Here is a 20,773-nt window from a genome sequence, read left to right as displayed (position 1 = left end):
TTCCTACAGTTTCCCAAACATACTAAAACACATACTACATCAGTCTCTGAATTTGGTCCCAGGGATGGTGGTGGTGGTAAGTAAATAAAACAAAACAAAACCTGAAACTCTTTAAAATGCCTGATTACCCATCCTTCTGATACATTTCTTCATAATCAATTAAGCTTAAAGGCAGCCTTGTTGTAGAAAAGATTTCCTAGGACTGGGTCATTTATTTATTCAGCATTCATTTCATTCAATGAGTGTATTTATTAAAAAGTATGGTATTTATTCTTATTGTGGGCCAGGTATGGCATTAGGCAGTAGGATTAAGATAAGTAAGAACATGTCTCTGGGATAAATTATAAAAGTTGGCTTCTAGACAAATGTTCATAATAATTATTTCTTTTTCTTTTATCACAGCCTGACTTCTCCCAGTCCTATCCACAGTGCAAAGAGTGAATCCATTATCACCCAGTCAGAGGAGAAGGCAGATTTTGTGATTATTCCCTCTGAAGGAATAGAGAACAGGACAGGTACTATTTCTCAGCCTGCCTGGGTTGGTTCAAGGAATAGCCCTCAGCTTGAAGAGTTGGGGGATACTGACTGTCTACTTTTAAACTTCCTGTAGTCTGTGCATACAGGTTTAGCTGTAGAGGGCTGTAATGCTTTAGAGCCAATTAATGTAGTTATCCTCTTAGAGAATGTCACTTCCAGCGTTCTAGCTGTCAAAAATCTTACAGCAGTATAGACAGGCTATTCCTCAGCCAGCTGCCTGTGAGTTAGGAAATGACTTTGGAACAGTCAGAAGCCTAACTCAAGTAAATTGTTTTCATTATTTCTGTGTTACACAAATAATTTCACTACTTCCCTAACTTAAATTGGGGCCAGGAATATAGAGTAGGAGCTGGTGTATCCATGCGAACATATAGTACAGAGCAGGTCTACATCAGGCTTGGTATGAGGGCTACAGAAAGGACCCCAAGGAGTTCCCTGTATTGAGACTTCTCCCTCTGTTTAAGTAGCTCTGTTTTTACTTACATAAATGTAGAGGGAAACATGGTAGAGGCAAAACATGTGATTTAGACGAGATCAGGCACATTCAGGGTGGTATGGCCGTAGAGTAAAACATGTGATTTAGATAGTTTCATTAACCTATTAGAAATACAATGAAACCAAAACCCTAAGAAGAAAAACCGGAATTAAATTCTCCATTATTCCAGTTTTCCTCTCGCCCTGGCATTGGTATCAAAGAATAAGTCATGTTACTCAATCAGATACTCTTGGGACCCCAGAGAGGGAGAAGGAAAGCATTAGTAAATGCTTTCACTCAGTAGAGTGCTTGCTCTGGGCAGGGCACCACGTGGCCCTGCACATAAGTTACCTCATTTAATCTTACAACAACATTGCCAGAGGGAACAGACTCACTATATTCATTTTTATGAATGAAATCAGAGCAAAGAGATTACAAAGGTAGGAAAATAAAACAAAACCAGAGAGAGAGAAATTAAACAATTAGTACAAATACACTTTTACTGGTTTGTTTCCTGTGTGAGTCACACAATGTTATATGTGACAGGAGATCAGTTATGATGGAATAGTCAAAGGAATATTGAGTTGAGGTCTCTCCTCTGAAGCTCCAGAGCAACCAATAGGAATTTTGTTTTCATTGCATCTGACAGCACCCCTCTTTGTATTTGGCAGAATCAAGCTCGGAGAATGCTAGTCCCAGAGAATTAATAGTCAAATCTATGTGTACCAAGACCCCCAAAGGGGAGGTCTTATTGCTTCCTAAATGTTCTAAAGAGGATATATTTTCCCAACAGAATTAGTGTTGCTCCGATGAGCCTGGGTCTGAGTTCATAGCCAATTCTTTATGTCTCACAACCCCACCTGGTGGAGAGTCCAGTAGTGCACTGAGGACAGGTTCAGGAGGAGGCTGACCTGAACCTGTGAAAGCAGAGGACTGTGAATGCTTTCTACCGGAAACTCACTTTTCTTCACCATGAACTGTACTTCTTTCTTTCATTTTATAGAGGAGACAGACTCTCCATTATCCAGAGACTGGAGACCAGGTAGCCCCACAATCTGTCTGGAGACTTCATGGGAAGAACAGCTGTTGGAACAACAAGAACATTTAGAAAAAGAAATGGAGGAAGCCAAGAAAATGATATCAGGATTACAGGTACCTCTTTCCCTTGTTGTTTGTTTTCGGTGTACCAGTTTGATTATTATTCTTACATCACTGGTCTCAATTGAAAATAAGCTGACTCAGTTTTGTGTGAGGTCAGAATTGATTAGGGAGTTTAGATAGAGGGCATATTACACAAAGCATAAAATTCTTTTTATGTGAGTACAGTACTCACGTTATGGACATTATGGACTCTTGTTTACAAAACAACTGTTAGGAATTCTGTGAGCCTGGAAGCCAGCATTGAGCCCTACTAAACCCTTATTCTGGCTCTGCTTATCCATGGGTTCTTCCCCTCTCTGCAGCTACCGATTTGCAATTGCTGTTTTTTACTAAATAATGGCACTCTGAAGAGTCTGAGGTTGTCTCCTAATAATTCTTCAGCAGGAAGGGTACAAGAGCCAGTAATGCCATAGGTCTCTGAATCAGAGGGATTTAGCTCACTTCTTAATGCATTTGCAAGTGGATGCCAAGGTTTCATGACCAGGTAGAAGAGGTTTTCTTTGAGCAACAAAGCCCTCCAGTTTTTACTATACCTTCGGTGCCAGCTCAGGAAATCTCTCCCACAGGCCAGCTGACCCACTTGACTTAGTTTCTACCCTGAAATGATCCCCCAACCCTCTGTCTTTGTGTGTTTGTCTCTATTTGAGGGAGCCCTTATAGTGTGTTGATGACCCTGAAATTGGCTAGGAATATTCCTTTCTGTTTGTGCTGGGAACCGCACTGCTTCTGAATTGTCAAATATTTATGGACTCGTAAACAAAGCCCACATTATGTGAGTGGCTCTGGCAGCCAGCAGGTGGAGAGCATGCTCCCAGCCAGCCAGCAACTGGGTGGGGACACAAAAGGTCCCTAAAGAAAAAAGAGATTGGTGCCGGTGGTAAAACAATTTGCATAATGTACACCCCAGGAACTGAGAAGGGCTATTTAGGCAGTAAACATTCCTCCAAGGAGAGTTGTTGATTTCTTCCCCAACTCCCTCCTCCTCCCCCATTTTCTCTGTACTTTTAAAATGTCTGCCTTTTAGATCTCTTTTCTGCCACTCTATTAAGGAATGGTTTAATTAATGGAATGGTTTGGAGGTGGGTTGTGTTTTTTTGGGGGGGTGGGGTGGGGTGGGAGGTGGCATTTTCCTATGATTGGAAAACTTTAGGTTTACACCCAACCAGATTTTTCCCAAAATGATTTCATTATATGAACATAGATACTCATTAGTCTGGCCTTCAGTTTGGTTTGCATTTCTCAGTCTGGGAGAAATACGACAGCAGGTTAAACAGAAAACAAAGAGAATTGATAGGCAGAAAGTTAGCATACTAATATTCTCTGCACACAGAAGAGTTTTAATTCATAGCCACATGATCACAATGAGAATTCAGTTCCATTATAGAATACAATGGGGCTCACAGCATCCACTGGGCTTCTTAACTCTTTCAGTGATGAAAAAATTGCATGCCACATCCTGGATTTCTGACTTATTAGTAGGCTTTAGTTAGAGCCCACCGAACACTTTGCCATTAAGGTCAATATTTCTGTGATGTTGCTCTCCATTAGCTCCCTTGCAGCTCTGTGGCTTCTTGCACTTGTCTATACCTCTTGCCACAACTCCATGGGAAAACCAAATTAATTTGATTTAGTAAGCTTTTATTATTAATTATTGCTTGGTAGACCAACCAGTGGTTGGGTTTTTTATATACTAACATTTGTGATATAATTTGTGTTAGATTTATTGAAACATCATTTAACCTCTGTAACTCTTTTGATTGGATTGAGAAAAATTTGTGATGTAAAATGAGGACACATTTTTAAATCTTTCTTTCAGCCAATAGATCTCATAATACCTACCTGCATGGGTAGATCCAAGTTTTATGAGTCCAAAAGTACACAATTTAGGGAGCCATCTTTAAGAACAAGGTTACATGCCCTGGCTGGGTGGTTCAGTTGGTTGGAGCATCATCCTGTGCAACCTTTTGTGCATGAAAAGGTTGATTCTTAGTTAAAGCACATACCTAGGTTGTGAGTTCAATGGCTGGTCAGGGAGCATTTGGTAGGCAACTGGTTGATGTTTCTCTCTCTCTCTGTCTCACTTTCTCTCCTTCTCTCTCTCTTTTCCTCTCTAAAGTCAATAAACTTGTCCTCAGATGAGGATTTTAAAAAAATAGAATGCTGTACAGATTATGCATACAATATTAGATATAGGACCTTGGGAAGGCTGTACACAGGAGATGGCCCTGGGGTTTGAGCTTCCTTAGCTTTTCAGGGTAAATCTGCCCCACCCTCCATATTCTAATGAAAACAAAACCTGATGTGGAGAATGGAAATGAATTCCCATGTCTTTCTGCAAGTATATTTTCCTTTTTGTTCTATCCAGGTTGCCTTAGGGACTAAAAATGCAGAATTACTAAAACAAACCCAAGTCAGTGCTCTAAATGTATTCTAAATAATTCATTATAATAAACTTTTGTATGCTAGAAAATTCTACAGTTTTTAGATCACTTTCCAGCTGGCAAAATTCAGTTTAAAATGCTGCTTCAGAAAGAAATGTTTATTTTACATTGTTTTCTGGGGCCAAGGAGTCTTGGAGCAGAGGATTCAGGTGCTTCCAGAGACCTAGAGTATGGCCCAACCAAGGGAACTCCAGATAGACAGACCCAAGATGAGCAATTGGACATATCTAAGGATCAGGATAAAAAATTACCAAGGAAGTTTCTAGAGGAAGTACAGTTATAATTTGAATATGGGATGAGCCTACCAAGCCGAACCCTAGACTCAGTTCTGTGATGGTAGTTAAGTTTCTTTGTGCCTTTGTGGTTTTTTAGGCCTTACTGCTCAATGGGTCCTTACCTGAAGATGAACAGGAGAGGCCCTTGGCCCTCTGTGAGCCAGGAGTCAATCCCGAGGAACAACTGGTGAGCTCCTTCTTTTGTGACTGGACACCAAATAATCTGGTTAATTTACTTGATTTGTTTTTAGCATTTGACCCTGTTGCCTGCACCTTCTTGAAATGCTCTTTACCCTAACTCTAACTCTCCTGGTTTTTCTATTATATTTTTGAGTACTTTTCCTTTCCCTTTTTCTTCCTTTCATTCATTTAGTCACCAAACATTTATTGAGTGCCGACTCTATACCAGTCACTGTTTCAAAGAGCTGGAGATATGCTAATAACAAAATAGGCCTAAGACCCTATTCTCATGGAGTTTACAGTCAGGTCCCTCTTGCTGCCTGTGCCTTAAATGTTGGTGCTTCTCAGGGTTCCACCCCAGGCTGTCTTCCATTTAACACATTCACCTGGATGATAGTTGCCTCCATGGCTTCATTCACTTCCCACCTGACTCAGATGTTGCCTCTCAAATGTTTATCTCTAGCACAGCTCTCTCTGTGGTGGTCTGGATTTATATGTGCAGCATGTAATTGCCTGTTGATTACCTCCACTTGTGTATCCCATAAGCATCCCTATTTCAATGAATCCTAAATTAAACAGCTTTTCTCTCCCTTCTCTTCCTATCACCAAAACTTTTGGATTCTGTTTTTTAAATCACTATTCATCTAGCCAAATACCCCAAACAGAAACCTAAATATCATCCTTGAATCCTTTCTGACTCTTCCCTCTACGTCCAGTCAGTCACTAAGTTTTGTCTGTTGACCTTTTAAAAATATCTTCATTCAGTTTTCTCCATTCTCACAGTCACTACCTTAATTCAGGCCTTTAGCCAAATATTCTAGTGACCTTCTACTGGCTTTCCTGATTCTGCTCCTGTTATCCTCTCATTCATTTTCTATAAAACAGCAAGAATAATTTACCTGTATGGCTAATAACTTCATTTTGTCATCTGTTTGCCTAAAACTTTTCATTGACTCCCCATTGCCCTCAATGGCTTTTCATGTGGCCCCTATTTTTCTAACTTCATCCCTTGCTATTTCTCTTTCCCCTTGCCCAACCTCCTGCACCCAACACATATTTACTCTCTCTGAATTTTATCCAGATTTATCTACTTTCATTGCCCTGAGCATATATGCTTCCACTAGAGGCCAGGAACTGTTTTTACTACTCTTCTTTGTATCCACAGTACAGAGCTAGCATCTAGTAAGTGTTCAATAAATATTTGATGAAATGAATGACCTCTGAATTTCACACCATACATCACATAACCATCTCTTTTTGCCTTATATTCAGATTATAATCCAAAGTCGTCTGGATCAGAGTATGGAAGAGAATCAGGACCTAAAGGTATGTCAGGACATGTACATTTTACCCTTTGAAAAAAATTATGAGAATGTTACAGACAAACTTCAGGAGAGCAATAGGGAGAGGGGAAGGGATGTAGACCTGTGACTCTAGCTGTATCTGTATTGGTATATACCTTTAACTGAAAGATTACAAAAAGGTAACATCTTTTTAATCTTGGAGGTGAGTAATGGGGATCTGTATTATTATTGGTTATACCTTTCTGTATGTTTGAAATGTTTCATTATTTTTATTTTTTAATTAAAAATAAAAACTGGATCTATTACCAATATGGTCTTTTTTTTGTAATTGACAATAACACATTAATTTCAGATAAAGAATTTATTCATGCTGTATATATCAAAGTGATCAGCACAGTGTTTAGTTAACTAGAATCTACACATAGCTACAGTTTTTTTCTTATGATGAGATCTTTTAAGATCTACTCTCTTAGCAACTTTCAAATATACGATGCAATATTATTAAAGATAGTCCAGTATCTTTTTTACAGAATATTCCCGAGAATTCTTTTAGGTCAGTGGGTCTTAAATTTTTTTGGAGTTATAAGTATATGACTAAAGTAATTAGCCTTCTCCCCAGAAATATGCATGAGTGCACATACACTCACTGACTTGAATTTTTAAATTTTTAAAAGAAGATTGTATTTATTTATTTTTAGAAAGCAGATAGGAAGGAGAAAGGGAGAGAAACATAATGTGTGGTTGCCCCTTGGGTACCCTCTACTGGGGATCTGGACCACAACCCAGGCAACCCTAGTCCTGACTAGGAATCAAACTGGCGACCCTTTAGTTAACAGGCTGGCACTCAGTCCACTGAGCCACACCAGCTAGGGTCACTGACTTGAATTTTAATTGGAATAACTTTAGAGCCCACCTGTAGAGTCCAGTTTAAACTCCATTTTATATATGTTAATTCAAAACTCTTAATGTGATACAATAAGAGAAGCGAGAGGAGTCCAAGTTATGGGTGTCCCTCTCCTAAAATCTTTTTCCTAGTGACAATCGTATATGTGTATTTACTCTGTTGTAAAGGAGGGTTTATTACTTAGTTTTTCATTATGGGGTCAAATGTGTTTCTGTTTGGTCCATAAAGAATAATACCCTCATAGAGAATCAGAAGTGGTCTAACACTTTGCTGAACATTAAAAACTGAGAAAATCATTTAAGACATTGGGGTGGGCATATTATGATATGACTACATGTTTCAGTGAGAAGGATTCAGATTATGATTAAGTTTTTTTGTTGGTGAAGATTGCTAAATACAAGAATGAGAGCCTTTGGGAATGAGTGATATCTTCTTTCTTGGCAAGACTCTTTTCTACCTGGCCATTGGAGCCTGGATGCCACAGGGTAGAGTGGAATCGGTCCTATTCTTGTTTCTATGGGTCAGCCTGTACTGTTTACTGGGCAAGACCTGCTCTCTGTCTCAGCAGAGGGTTAATTTTTCATGGAATGGCTATCTGCATTTTGTGTTCCTACTGACAGAACAAGGAAATGCTTCTGAAGCAGCCCAGATGCTACCATCTGACCTAATTATATTTGGTTTGCAGAAGGACTTGCTGAAATGTAAACAAGAAGCCAGAAACTTACAGGGGATAAAGGTAAAAAGGAAGACATGTAACTCTTTAAATAAACTCTACAAGGTAAAGTAGTCTACTGGTGAGAGTGGATGCTAGGAGGCTAGATGGGTCCTATAGTCTTTTCTTGTATACCTTTGGTAGGACCTTTAACAGGCTCTGTGCTATTAGTAAAGGGAGGGCTTTGTGGATGAAAATGAGAAATGTTAAAGATTATGTAAGGATTATAAGGATATATGTCTCTTACTACAGCTGATTTTTGGGAGTTATGTCTCCTGGTGCTATCACTTCCCTCTGTGCTACTTTGTTTCATATGTAAAAACAATTTTTTTTTCAGTTTCAGTTTCTTTTTCAGTTTTCATCAGTTCTAAAGAAGAATATCATCTTAAAATACTGTAATATACTTAGTTTTGAGTACTTAATAATATTCAAATGTTTAAAGTTTAAAAGGTACACAAGGACAATCCTTGAAAAGTCTGACTTCTGGCCCTGTGCCTCCTATCACCTAGTTCTGTTTCCTGGAGGCAGCTTATCCATTATCAATAAATATGTATGTATATAATTTCCCACCAAATAATACTATACAATAGATAAAGCTTGACACATTGCTTTCTTTCATGTAGTAATTTATTTTGGAGATCATATTATTTGAGTACATGAAGACCTTCCTCACCCCTTTTATGGCTGCATAGTTGGCTGATATATGTGTATATGATTATTTACTCCATTTCCTATTGATGATCTTTTAGGTTATTCCTAATCTTTTGCTATTACAAATACCAATATCTAATAGCCTTGAATATATAATAACTAATAACCTTGAGTATATGTTATGTCACCCAAGTAGGAGTGTATCTGCTGTATAAAATACCTAGAAGTGGAAAAGGTAGGGCTTTGGATGCTGCTTTCCCCCTCTTTCCTACACTGCCATTCAGGAGCTAAACTAGAATATAACTCAGCAGCATTTTTTGGAGTAAATTCTGTAGCCTTAGTCCTACTTCAGAAAACAAATGTATTCCATGGTCAAATACGTTTGAGAGATGCCCTACCAAGTTGAAGAGTTACAGTGAACAGTAACATAATAAAGGATATGAGGAGGTTTCTCATAAAGAAGTTGGCCTTTAAAAGTTCAGAATTATTAACCACAGAAGCACTTTTTCTCCCATGGAGCACAGTTTGGGAAATCTCCCTCTGAACTGCTGGTGCGAAGGACTTCTTAGATTGCCTTTGCCGTGTACTGTCATGGCAGACAGCATATATTTAAGAAGGGACTCCCACATTCTCCAGAGCTTGCACCATTTCTCTGCAACCTTAAAAAAGAAAAGTCAGGGTAAATATACTGGAATGCAGCTCCAGTCCATAGTTCCATTTGAAGTCACTGTGGTTGGAGGAATGTGTTGCTGCTGACCCTTTTAAGTTAGTATGTATAACCCACTTTTCTTAAGCGTGGTAGGAACCAAGAGGGTCCAAGCTGAGAGAAAGATAGCCTAAAGTTGGTAAGATTCTAGGATACTGAGAAGAGGAGCCATTAGTCCAAGAACAGTTAGGAGCATGGAAATATATTCCCAGTCCTGGTCCAGATTAGGTATGGAAGGTCCTGAGAGGCACAGGGCTCTGGAAGGCAGAATGGGAGTGACTTCAGGGATTTATATGAATAGGGTGGCAGACAGAAATAGGTCTGAGCCCTCTAGGAAATAAGGAGTTGGCAGAGAGATAGATTATTTATATGCCCAGGGTACAGCTGAGAAAGTCAGGGTGGGAGGAAGGGGAGTGCATTGTCCAAGGTCACTGTCATGAAAGTAAGTAGTGGACTTGTAATGTGAATGTAAGTCTGTTTGATTCCCAAAACCTTTATCTAGGACATCATGCTGTCAGGAATGAAGTAGAGGGTAGTGGTGAGTAGTAGGGGAAGGAAAAATCAGGTTATATTCAGCTTGGTTAGGACAGTGGATGGGATTTCCCTTTATATACTACTGTCCTGGATATGTAGTGAGGGGTTTAATAACTTTTAGTAATAACTGGCTGATTGATTAATTGGGACCACTATAATTAGTATGCTTTTTTCACTAGGATGCCTTGCAGCAGAGGTTGACTCAGCAGGACACATCTGTTCTTCAACTCAAACAAGAACTACTGAGGGCAAATATGGACAAAGATGAGCTTCACAACCAGAATGTGAGTTAAATGAATAACTCTGACCTCATTGGGCCCCAGTAGCAAAAGAGGATACTGCATGAAGTCTTTCTTGTTAGATCTGCTATCCTAACCTCTTAATTTCAGGTTGTCTGCTTTCAGTGTCTGCAGTTATTTTATTCCCTGTCAGATTTGTCTCTGTTGCCACAGGAAAGCCTACAACTCACTGGCCTTGAGCCCTTCAACTTTGAGGACACTGAGACACTGAGGTTATATTGTGGTTCTACAGTCTATCTGATTAAAGACATGGAGAGAAGCTGTGTGTTTTTATCATAGCCATGCCATCTCTGTGTTTCAGACATGAACTCTGGTTACTGTGGAGCTCGTTCCTGCTGGTGTTGGCAGATAGTACCTCCATGCCAGTTCTTTCTTGTCCTTGCAGGTGGATCTGCAGAGGAAGCTAGATGAGAGGAACCAACTCTTGGGAGAATATAAAGTAAGAATGAACATTAGTTTGGAAATGTTTTCCATCTGACCTTTTATGAGCAGTCCACAGTTATTGTTCAAAGAGCACTTAAGTGCTCTCATCCTTGCTTTCAGCGAGGAAATTCTTTTCTCCGTTCCCTTGATTCACTAACCCTAAAAACAGAGGGCATGGCTAGGAGAAGGAGCACAGAACTAGGAATGTAGAAACTTCAGTTCTGTCTTAACCTTTATATCTAGCATGGATAGCATGTCGTGGTCCCTCTACAAACAGTAGTTCACCTTCTCCTTACTCTTCCAAGAATCCTTTGTGCTGTGCAAAGCTGCTATAGTGTATGATGTCTTCTGGGTGTAGTTTAAGGAAAGGACCATTCCTCCAAGGCTGTACTTTCCTGAGATGGAAATTGCATCACAAAAGGTGAAGTGTTTGATGTGTTTGGCTTTGCCACAAATCGGAAAGCTGTCTCTCTATTGTAGAAAGAGCTGGGGCAGAAGGATCGCCTCCTTCAGCAGCATCAAACAAAGTTGGAAGAAGCACTCCAGAAACTCTCTGAGGCCAGTAACCAGCAGGTGGGAATATTTCCAGCCACTGACTTTCTTGCCCCGTGGCCTGAAGAAATCCTTTTCTGATTTAGTATCTGGTTTGCAGGTGGATCTAGAGCGGGAGCTAGAACACAAAGATGTCCTTTTGGCTCACTGTATGAAAAGAGAGGCAGATGAGGTAACCCGTAACTCGGGATCTCACACACTTACAAGGGCAAAGAGGGAAATTCAGTTTCTGACTCAAGGCTGAAACAAGGTCATAGGTTGGTTTGTTAGGAGGCTCTTTGCTGAGGGTGTTATGAATACAGATTCCAGGGTAAGAAAATCTGGTTTTAGATTCTGTCTTTACCACCTTTGACCGTTGTGTGATCTTAATTGGCTTAGCTTCTAAACCTTAGAAATAAAGCTTACCTGGAAAATGGAAAAAATTGTGGCCCTCCCCACCATTATGAAGAATACATAAGATAATCCAGGTAAATAACTAAACACAGTCCTGGTAGACCTACCCAGCACAGAATGAGGCTCGAGAAATGTTAGTCATTGTACTTGTTTTTTTTTTTAAATTATTGAAGCAAAGGCTGGAGGTGCTGAACAGCATTCTTAGGCCCTCCAGTGAATAGGCAGAAGCTGGGTCGGGGGCCTGTGGGCTGAGATTTTGTTTTGTTCATTCTACATTCAGCAGTTCCTACCAAGTTTCAAGACGGGATAGAGCGGAAACCAAAGGGGAAAAAAAAGAGCTGCACTCATGAGGTTTACGTTGTAATAGAAGGAGACATGAAACAAATACATAATTAAACTATGTTAGGAAGTGATAAATGTAAAGAAGAAAAATGAGACAACACATCTTGGTTTGGAATTTTCTCATAATATAAATATAATTTCTTCTTGCTGCTATAGGTGACCAACTACAACAGTCACAACTTTCAAAGCAATGGTTTTCTCCCTCCAGTGGCAGGAAAAGGAGCTGCTTCAATCACTCACAGAGGGGTAGGTTCTTAAGATTTGAGTACAGTACTGCCACTTAAGCTAAAACCAGAAGAGTGCCTTAGCTGTCACCAGTGGACTAGGTGATAGTCCCTAATTCTTTTATATTCCAGTTCTCCAGTTCTTGAATCTGTTGGGTATGTAAAGATGTGAGCTACTTGTTAACCAAAATTAAGAATTAGTGGGAAAACAGTAGGCCCACTTATGTGGAGGAAAATTTCTTATAGTTCACACCTCCCTCAAAAATAAAACATCCTGAAAACCTTTCCCTTGTGTCTTCTTAAGTCCAGTGATTGAGATATAGTTAATTATATGACACTGCACCATGCCAGCAGCACCTCACTTTTGCCTCTAGACCAGCGACCTGCAGCTTGTTCGAGATGCCCTCCGCAGCCTGCGCAATAGTTTCAGTGGCCATGACCCTCAGCACCACACCATTGACAGCTTGGAGCAGGGCATCTCCAGCCTCATGGAGCGCCTGCATGTCATGGAGACACAGAAGAAACAAGAGAGAAGGGTAATCCTCCTTCTGTGGTGCTTCTCTTAAGCAAGTTCCCGAAGGTTGATTTTATCAATTTTAATTTAGATGAAGGCAGCGCTAAAAGATGAGACTCTGCTAGAGGTTACAGTTGCTTTTTCCTTTGGATTTCCTCTGAGCAGAGCTGACTCTTCATCATGGTATGACAATCAGGGAGAGAGTTCATGATAACTCTTACTCCCAGCAACTGTTTAACTGTCTAAGGAATTGTGGTGCTTGACCACAGGTTTCTCTTTAATGTTTATTCTCTTTGACCTTCTTCTCAAATGACCTCACATTAGATAAGGAAAGACATGGGAAATGCATTGAAAACTAGAAAGCCCTTTATAATGTATCCAATTTTATATACTGGAAGAAAATGTGATAGAGAGAGTATATTTTAGGTACACTTTTTAAAATTTAAATTTCTTGGTTAAGTTCTCCCTTTGATCATAACTCTTGTGATTTTTGGCTCTCCAGGTTCGGGGCAGGTCACCCAGAGCTCAAGCAGGTAGTGAATACCAGGAGTCCTCGCCCCCTAATTCAAGTAAGTGCCCACTGTTGCTCTCAGTAAGGTCTCCTAGCATATTAGATCAGAAAGTTAGTATTTTTCATTGCTACTAAATATTTTGCAGATAGGATTTTCTTGTAGTGCTTCACTCTTAATAATATGTTGTTTCTGTAGCAACACTACAATTGAGTTATTTCTAAGAATATGAAGATACTATCATTATCACTTCTATCACGCCAAGTACCATTTATTTAACCATGTTGACTCAGAGAGGCTAAGATATCTTTGGGACATATACAAGCTCAAAACATTACACCAAACAAAACAAAATATAAAACAACAAAAGTACACACAAATCATCCTACAACTCAAATAACACAGCAAATTTCCAGTTCTTCTTAGGGGAAAGACATTTAATTTCTTTGGGGATTTTCCTTTCCTTTTCTTTGGGGATAAACTTTGAGTGCTTAGGTCATTCAGTTTATGGCCTGCCAAATCATTGTGCCTTCTAGTGGTCATGGCCAGAAAGTGTTTAACCTTCTCTATGCCTACTCATTGTATTTGTCTCCCTGTTCATTCCAACATGTCAGAAATCTACTCTGATTGATAATTTCTTTTTACTCTATCTTACCTTCTGGTTTAATAAAATTCAAATAAAGTTTGTTAGTACCAAAATTATTTTTTTCCAGCATTGTTTTGAAAGTCATTTCTGTTTTCTTGAAATGCTATTTATTTTACTCCTTTTTTTATAAACTGCCAGTGAAGATGTCTAAATATTTGGAAATTCTTTTTTAAAAGTGTAATAAATAAACTCCTCCCCTGGAAAAATTGTTTTGTGTATATTAAGTACTTATCCAGAATACTATAAATAAATTCACAGCTCCTTGTAAACTAGGGTGTTAATCTAATACCCATATTCACAAATTAGCTAAAATGTCTCTCAGCAGAAAATATAAAAACTTGTGTAACTTGCTAGCCATCTAACTACTGACTTCATCTTATTTTTCCACATCAAACTGCTTGAAGAATAGTCTACTTTTGTCCTTTTTTCATCCTTACTTCCCATTTACTACTAAAGCCAATAGTTGGACTTGTACCAAGTTACTCCACTTAGTGTTCTTTTTGTCATATCTATTCTGACTTTATTGTTGCCTAATCAAATATATAAGTACATACAAATATAAAAGACTAGAGATTGTCAAGTTGGATGAAAAAATAAGATTCAACTATAATTTGTTCATAAGATACTCATTTTAGATATAAGTAGGTTAAAAGGAAAAGGATGGAAAAAGACATATCATGGAAACATCCCTCATCAAAAGGTGTGGTTATATTAGTATCAGATAAAATAGATGAGGAATGTTTATAGGTATACAGACCTAATAAAATGATAAAGAGATCAAATTTACCAAGAAGACATAACACTCCTGTGTGTGTCTATAATATACAACTTCAAAATACATGAAGTAAGATAGAAAGTTTTTGCAGCTGGAGACTTTAATGTTCTTTTTGCAGTGATCCATAGTACTAGTGAAGAGACTATCAAATAAAGATACAGAAAACCTGGAAAATACTACCAATCAACTCTTTAATTGACATTTAGGGAACATTTCATCCAGTGACAGTGGAGTACATATTCTTTTAAAGTACATTTGGAACATTCACTGAGATAGCCTGTGTTTTGACCAGGAAACAAAGCTCAACAAAGTTAAAAACATTGAAATTATATAAAGTGTCCTCTGACCATTACTAGAGATCAATAACAGAAAAATATCTGGAGAATCCTCAAGTATTTGGAATTGAACAATATACTTCTAAATAACCTATGGGTCAAAGAGGACTACATACAGGAAATTATATAATATTTTGAATTGAATAAAAAAATGAAAACTATATAAAAATTCATGAAATGTAGCCAAAGCAGTGTTTAGAGCTTAGAGGGAAATTCATAGCATTAAATACATTGGAAAAGAGGAAAGGTCTCCAGTCTTTCAGATTTCAGATTTTTAAAAAAAAAATAGTTCCTTTAGCTAAAGAAAGTAATGCATGTAGTTGTTTTGTTTTTTTTTTTAAGATTTTATTTATTTATTTTTAGAGAGGGAAGGGAGGGAGAAAGAGAGAGAGAGAGAGAAACATGTGTGGTTGCTGGGGGCTGTGGCCTGCAACCCAGGCATGTGCCCTGACTGGGAATTGAACCTGAGATGCTTTGGTTCACAGCCTATGCTCAATCCACTGAGCTACGCCAGCCAAGCAGATTTCAGATTTTTTAAAAACTATATTTTATTGTTTATGCTATTATAGTTGGCCCAAATTTTTCCCCTTTGTCCTCCTCCACCTAGCCCCCCAGTCCCTCACGCAATCCCCATACTGTTGTCCATGTTCATGGGTTCCTGCATACATGTTTTTTTGATACTCTATTCCTTATGCTGTACTTTACATCCACATGACTATTCTGTAACTACCAATTTGTACTTCTTAATCCCTTCACATTTTTCATCCATCCCCCTGAACCTCCTCCCATCTGGAAACCATCAAAACATTCTCTGTGTCTATGATTCTGTTTCTCTTTTGCTTGTTTATTTTGGTTTTTAGATTCAGTTGTTGTTATGTATTTATTGCCATTTTATTATTCATATTTTTGATGTTTTAAAAGACCCTTTAACATTTTATGTAATACTGGTTTGGTGATGATAAACTTCTTTAGCTTTCTCTTGCCTGGGAAGCTCTTTATCTGTCATTCTATTGTAAATGATAGCTCTTCTGGGTAGAATAATCTTGGTTATAGGTCCTTGCTTTTCATCTTACTTTGAATATTTCTTGCCAATTCCTTCCAGCCTGCAAAGTTTTCTTTAGAGAAATCAGCTCACAGGCTTATAGGGGCTCCCTTATAGGTAACTAACTATTTTCTCTTGCTATTTTTAAGATTCTCTCTTTGTGTTTAATTTGGAATTTTTGTGTCTTAGAGTGGGTCTCTTTGGGTTAATCTTGTTTGGAACTCGCTGCACTTCCTGGACTTGTATGTCTATTTCCTTCACCAAGTTAGGAAATTTTTTGTCATTATTTTTTCAAATAGGTTTCCAATTTCTTCTCTTTCCAGCACATTATATGATGTGAATGTTGGTGTACTTGAAGTTGTCCCAGAGACTCCTTACACTATCATTGCTTTTTTCTTTTTTCTGATTCTTTTTTCCTTCTTGCTGTTCTGATTGGTTGTTTTTTGCTTCCTTATGTTCCAAAATGCTGATTTGATTCTGGGCTTTATTTACTCTACTGTTGATTCCCTGTAACTTGTTCTTTATTTCAATTAGTATATCCTTCATTTCTGACTGGTCATTTTTTATGCCGTTGAGGTCCTCACTAAGTTCCTTGAGCATTCTTATAACCAGTGTTTTGAACTTTGCATCTGATAGATTGCTTTTCTCCATTTTTGTTTAGTTCTTTTTCTGGAGTTTTGTTCTCTTCTTTCATTTGGGTACTGTTTCTTGGTAGCCTCCCTGTGTTTGTTTCTATGTATTAGGTAGGGCTACTACATTTCCCAGGCTTGATAGAGTAGCTTAATGTAATAGGTGTCATGTAGTGTCTAGGGACACAGCCTCCCTTATTATCCAGTCTAGGTACTCATGGTGTGTGGGCTGTATACACCTTCCTCTTATAGTTGAGCTTTGATTGCTGTGGGCATGTCCAAGGTCAGCCACCACTGTGTTCTGTCTGGGGTTGCACAGCATTAGCTACAAAGTGATCTACAGATGGCTGCTCCTTGCGCTGGGCTGTGAGGTGCCCAATAGAGGCCAAGCTGTGAACCAAGGCCAGCCGCTGCTAGTGCTGGGACTGGGACAACTTAGTGAGAGTATGGGGTTCACTGAAGCCAGATGTTGCTTGTTCAAGAGAATTTAGGAAAACCTGAAGCATGGGCCAAGATAGGCCTTTCATATGGAAAAGCCACTGGAAACAGCTTGGGTGAGCCTGAAAGTCGGGTGGGGCAGGGAGTCAGGGAATGACCAGGACGGGGCAAATAGTGCTAGACAGGATGATGGAGTTTCAGATGTGGCATCTGCCTGCTGGCTCTGTGGCGGGAGGGCTCAGAAAAGGAACAATGGCCAGTGTGTATGTCTGGGAGAAAGGTGCCCTCCCCCAGGCTTTTGCCCTGAGGCTGGACAATTCAGTTCTTCCATATGTCTCTCTGATGCCTTTCAATCTGCTACCTTGGCACTGGAGCTCAAAGGGAGTGAGTCCAGGTAAGTCTGAGCATGGGCCCTTTAAGAGGAACTGCTTTGGATTCCAGTAGTTTCTGTCTTCCACAGCCTTAATCCCTGCTGGTTTTTACAGCCAGAAGTTGTGGAGACTTATCTTCCTGGCACTGGAGGCCTGGGCTGGGGGGGGCCTGGTGTGGCTGGGACCCTTCTCTCCTTAGATATCTCTTCCAATTTTTATCTGCTGCATATGGGTATGGGACCAGCCCCTTCTGCATCTCTGCTCCTCCTACCAGTCTCAAAGTGGTTTCTTTAATTCCATAGTTGTAGAACTTTCATTCAGGTCAATTTCTGATGGCTCCAAATGATAGTTGTTCTGTGGTTTAGTTGTAATTTTTATGTGGTTGTGTGTGTGATGAGGCTAGCTGAGTTTACCTATATGGCTGTCTTGACTAGAAGTCTAGCCTCAAATTCTTTTTATTTCCTGTTAATGGGATTACTGGTTTCCAGAGTTTTTCTCATCCAACTCATACTTTATTTTGCTGCTTGATTAGCCTTTCTAAAATGCCAGTCTGATTGTACCATTTCCTTTTAGTATCTCCCCAGAGCTTAAGACTAGTGTCTAAATGTCTTAGGCTGGCAGAGTCTTTGTAATCTGTCCCCTCCCTATTCTATTATCTTCATCTTCCACAACTTCCCAATGTATTCCTTGCGCTCCAGCCTTACTAGTTAACTTTTAGTGTCATAAATACCAATCACATTTCATGCATTTACATGTATCTTCCCTCTTGGAATGCCCTTTCCAACTTCTCTGTATGATTATTTTTTTAAGTGCTATTTAGGGATTCTTCAACTGTGGGGCCTTCTGACCTCTTCCAGGTGGTATTAACCACTCTATCTTAAGTCTTCCTGTGTAGTTTGCAAAAATCTGATTTTAGTGTATTGTAATTATTTATATCTGTAACTGTCATACTGGACTGGAAACTCTTTGAGGTCAGAGACCACATGTGGTTGATTTTACATTCTCAAAATCTAGCACATAGTAAGTGTACAATAAACGTTCATTGCATGAATGAATTAATAATAAAATTTAATGATTAAAGTGAACATTTTATTTTATTAAACAGCCACTGTGTGCCAGGCACTCACTGTTTTAGATGCTGGAGTCAAAGGAGCAGCATGGCATGTAGGTTTCAATAATTGGCATCCTTTGAATAAAAATTCTGAAAACTGTGACTGCTATGCAGAGACTGTTCCCTAGTCTTTCTTCCTTTATTAATTCATCTCTCATACACCTTTGTATTAAACCTCTTCCTAGAAGTGTTCTTCTGTGGCTGCCAGTTTGATTGGGATCAATGTCTACAAAAAGTTAAGAAGGAAATATTTGTAGATGGACTTGTAGGACAGACTTTAATGAAACTTTAATTTTTTTTGGTCATTATGATAAAAGTTTCTGATTGGTCTTTTCTCCTATTCTCGTAGTCATAACCAAAGTACTCACTAATAAAAAATTTCCGTAAGTACCTATATAAAGAGTAGAGACAAGATGTGGATCAAGAGACCTGAGTTAGAAACCGTGACCAACACATACAGAGCTTCTGTAGCTAAGGGATTAGGCAGCTCTTGTATGTTATATCTAGAAGCATGAAGCCCCCTTGGCATCTGAGTTGTTAAGGTTACTTCACTCCTATGGTTCTTGTTCCTATTCATTTCTCTTTTCATGAATTGCATGAGCATTCTCTACCATAGACCTCTGAAATTTAAACATTGGCAGTGTCTGCAGCTCCTGTTATGTGTCCACTTCTACCTTAGCTGAAATGTTGCTGGATTTCTCTGACCACTTTTTCCCCTGCTTGAAATACGTGGAATGGGTAAGAAATGATGGTCCTTGTACTAGTGTCCATGTCATTAGACCTTTTTGTTTTTGTGGTCCCAGGGGTAACTTCTCGTGGGTCATACCCTATGGACTTGGTATTTGGCAAGGATGTGAAAGCTGTACTGTGATCTCAGCCAGCTTCATCCTCCAGGGACATTTTGAATAACTGGAAATGATGTGTGGTTGTGAGCAAGCTGAATGTTCTGACCACAGAGTCTCCCTGTGATTGCAGAGTTGCCTCACTCACAGAGCTCTCCAACTGTCAGCAGCACCTGCACTAAAGTGCTCTATTTCACTGACCGGTCACTTACACCTTTCATGGTCAATATACCAAAGAGGTAAGGTTCTTGGATCTATTTCTCTTTTAAAATGGACAGGAAGGCAGAATCATTCCTTACTGCTCATCTGTCTAACCAGCTAAGAGGTGCTGAGAAGCTGTATGGTGTAGTGAGAAACAGACGGGAGGTGGAGATTCTAGTTTCAGCTTTACCAGTGGAATTACAAAGGATAGGTCATGATCTGCTGCTGCTAGGTACAGACACAACAATAATGCTTCCAATCCTGATATGCAAATATGCTTCAACTTAGGAAAAATAGTTTTTTAAGTGCTCAAAATAACTCCTGCTGATAGCCATGGATTGCAGTTTGGCACTCCAGGGCTACTGCCCATTGATCTTTGTTACTATTTGATCACTACAAGTAAGCTATTGAGAATTCATGTTAAAAACCTTTACATTACTGGGCTAATCTACTTCCTTCAAAGGTAAATGGCACTGAAATAATGTATTTAAACTGTGGAACCAACTATTGAGAATGGTGATAAGATTTCCTTTCTGAGAGAGGCTGCTTACTTGGTCTGGGTTAGAAGGGAGCTTTCTGAAGCTAGGTGGATAAAGATGGTGATACTTGACTTAATTCTACCAGCCTAGAGAAATAAAATGTGGTTGCAAAGGAAATCAAGAGAATTTAGACATATTGGTTCAACAAGTCAGATTTCAGAGACCTTATGTCTGATTTTCAGAGGGGAAAAAACAGTGATTTGGCTGAATAAATGTTATTTTAAATTCTCAGATCACCTCATATGTAATGTTTTTTTATTTCCTAATGGTGACTGGCTCCCTCAGCTCTGCTGTTTTATAATCATCTGGGTTATCAGGGGCAGTGACCTAACAAGGCCATGCTATTTCTGCCTCAAGAGACTTGGGCAAGTGCCTGGAATTAAAGCTAACACCTTCTTTCCAACCTATTGATAAAGTCTACTTTAGAGCTCTCTGTTTGTTGAAGGTTGGGGGAGGTGACACTGAAGGATTTTAAAGCAGCTATTGACCGGGATGGGAATCACCGGTATCACTTCAAAGCACTGGATCCTGAGTTTGGCACTGTCAAAGAGGAGGTACAGTATCCTTGGGGAATCTGGGTGGTATTATTGGTTCCCAAACGCCAAAGCCTCTTACTCAAGGACTAGTTCCCAGAGGTACCTGAGTTCCCTAACCAGGTTAGAGCAGCTTCCCAGGGCCTCACAACAGTCTGATTACTCTAGGCTAAGA

The 20,773-nt window shown here is 39.2% G+C and overlaps 1 protein-coding gene across 4 annotated transcripts in view; it reads left to right on the top strand.

The window, feature by feature from the left end:
• The window catches only part of DIXDC1 (DIX domain containing 1), a 71,641-nt gene that overhangs the window by 47,021 nt on the left and 3,847 nt on the right, over positions 1-20,773 (top strand). For 2 of the 4 annotated variants that reach the window (XM_028514485.2, XM_028514484.2), the window contains 14 exons: positions 403-515; positions 2,016-2,164; positions 4,987-5,076; positions 6,342-6,395; positions 7,963-8,013; positions 10,060-10,164; positions 10,565-10,618; positions 11,083-11,175; positions 11,255-11,326; positions 12,046-12,135; positions 12,488-12,649; positions 13,130-13,196; positions 19,459-19,564; positions 20,511-20,619. In XM_028514485.2, coding sequence (XP_028370286.1) covers positions 403-515; positions 2,016-2,164; positions 4,987-5,076; positions 6,342-6,395; positions 7,963-8,013; positions 10,060-10,164; positions 10,565-10,618; positions 11,083-11,175; positions 11,255-11,326; positions 12,046-12,135; positions 12,488-12,649; positions 13,130-13,196; positions 19,459-19,564; positions 20,511-20,619 — 1,315 coding nt within the window. Of the gene's footprint in view, positions 1-402; positions 516-2,015; positions 2,165-4,986; positions 5,077-6,341; positions 6,396-7,962; positions 8,056-10,059; positions 10,165-10,564; positions 10,619-11,082; positions 11,176-11,254; positions 11,327-12,045; positions 12,136-12,487; positions 12,650-13,129; positions 13,197-19,458; positions 19,565-20,510; positions 20,620-20,773 lie in introns of all 4 variants that reach the window. The other 2 variants (XM_036028568.1, XM_036028569.1) reach the window with 2 other exon arrangements.

This window comes from Phyllostomus discolor, chromosome 6, assembly GCF_004126475.2.
Source record: "Phyllostomus discolor isolate MPI-MPIP mPhyDis1 chromosome 6, mPhyDis1.pri.v3, whole genome shotgun sequence".
Classification (NCBI taxonomy): domain Eukaryota; kingdom Metazoa; phylum Chordata; class Mammalia; order Chiroptera; family Phyllostomidae; genus Phyllostomus; species Phyllostomus discolor.
The sequence above is the reverse complement of the archived record's forward strand: the minus strand, read 5'-3'. Positions and strand labels throughout refer to the sequence as shown.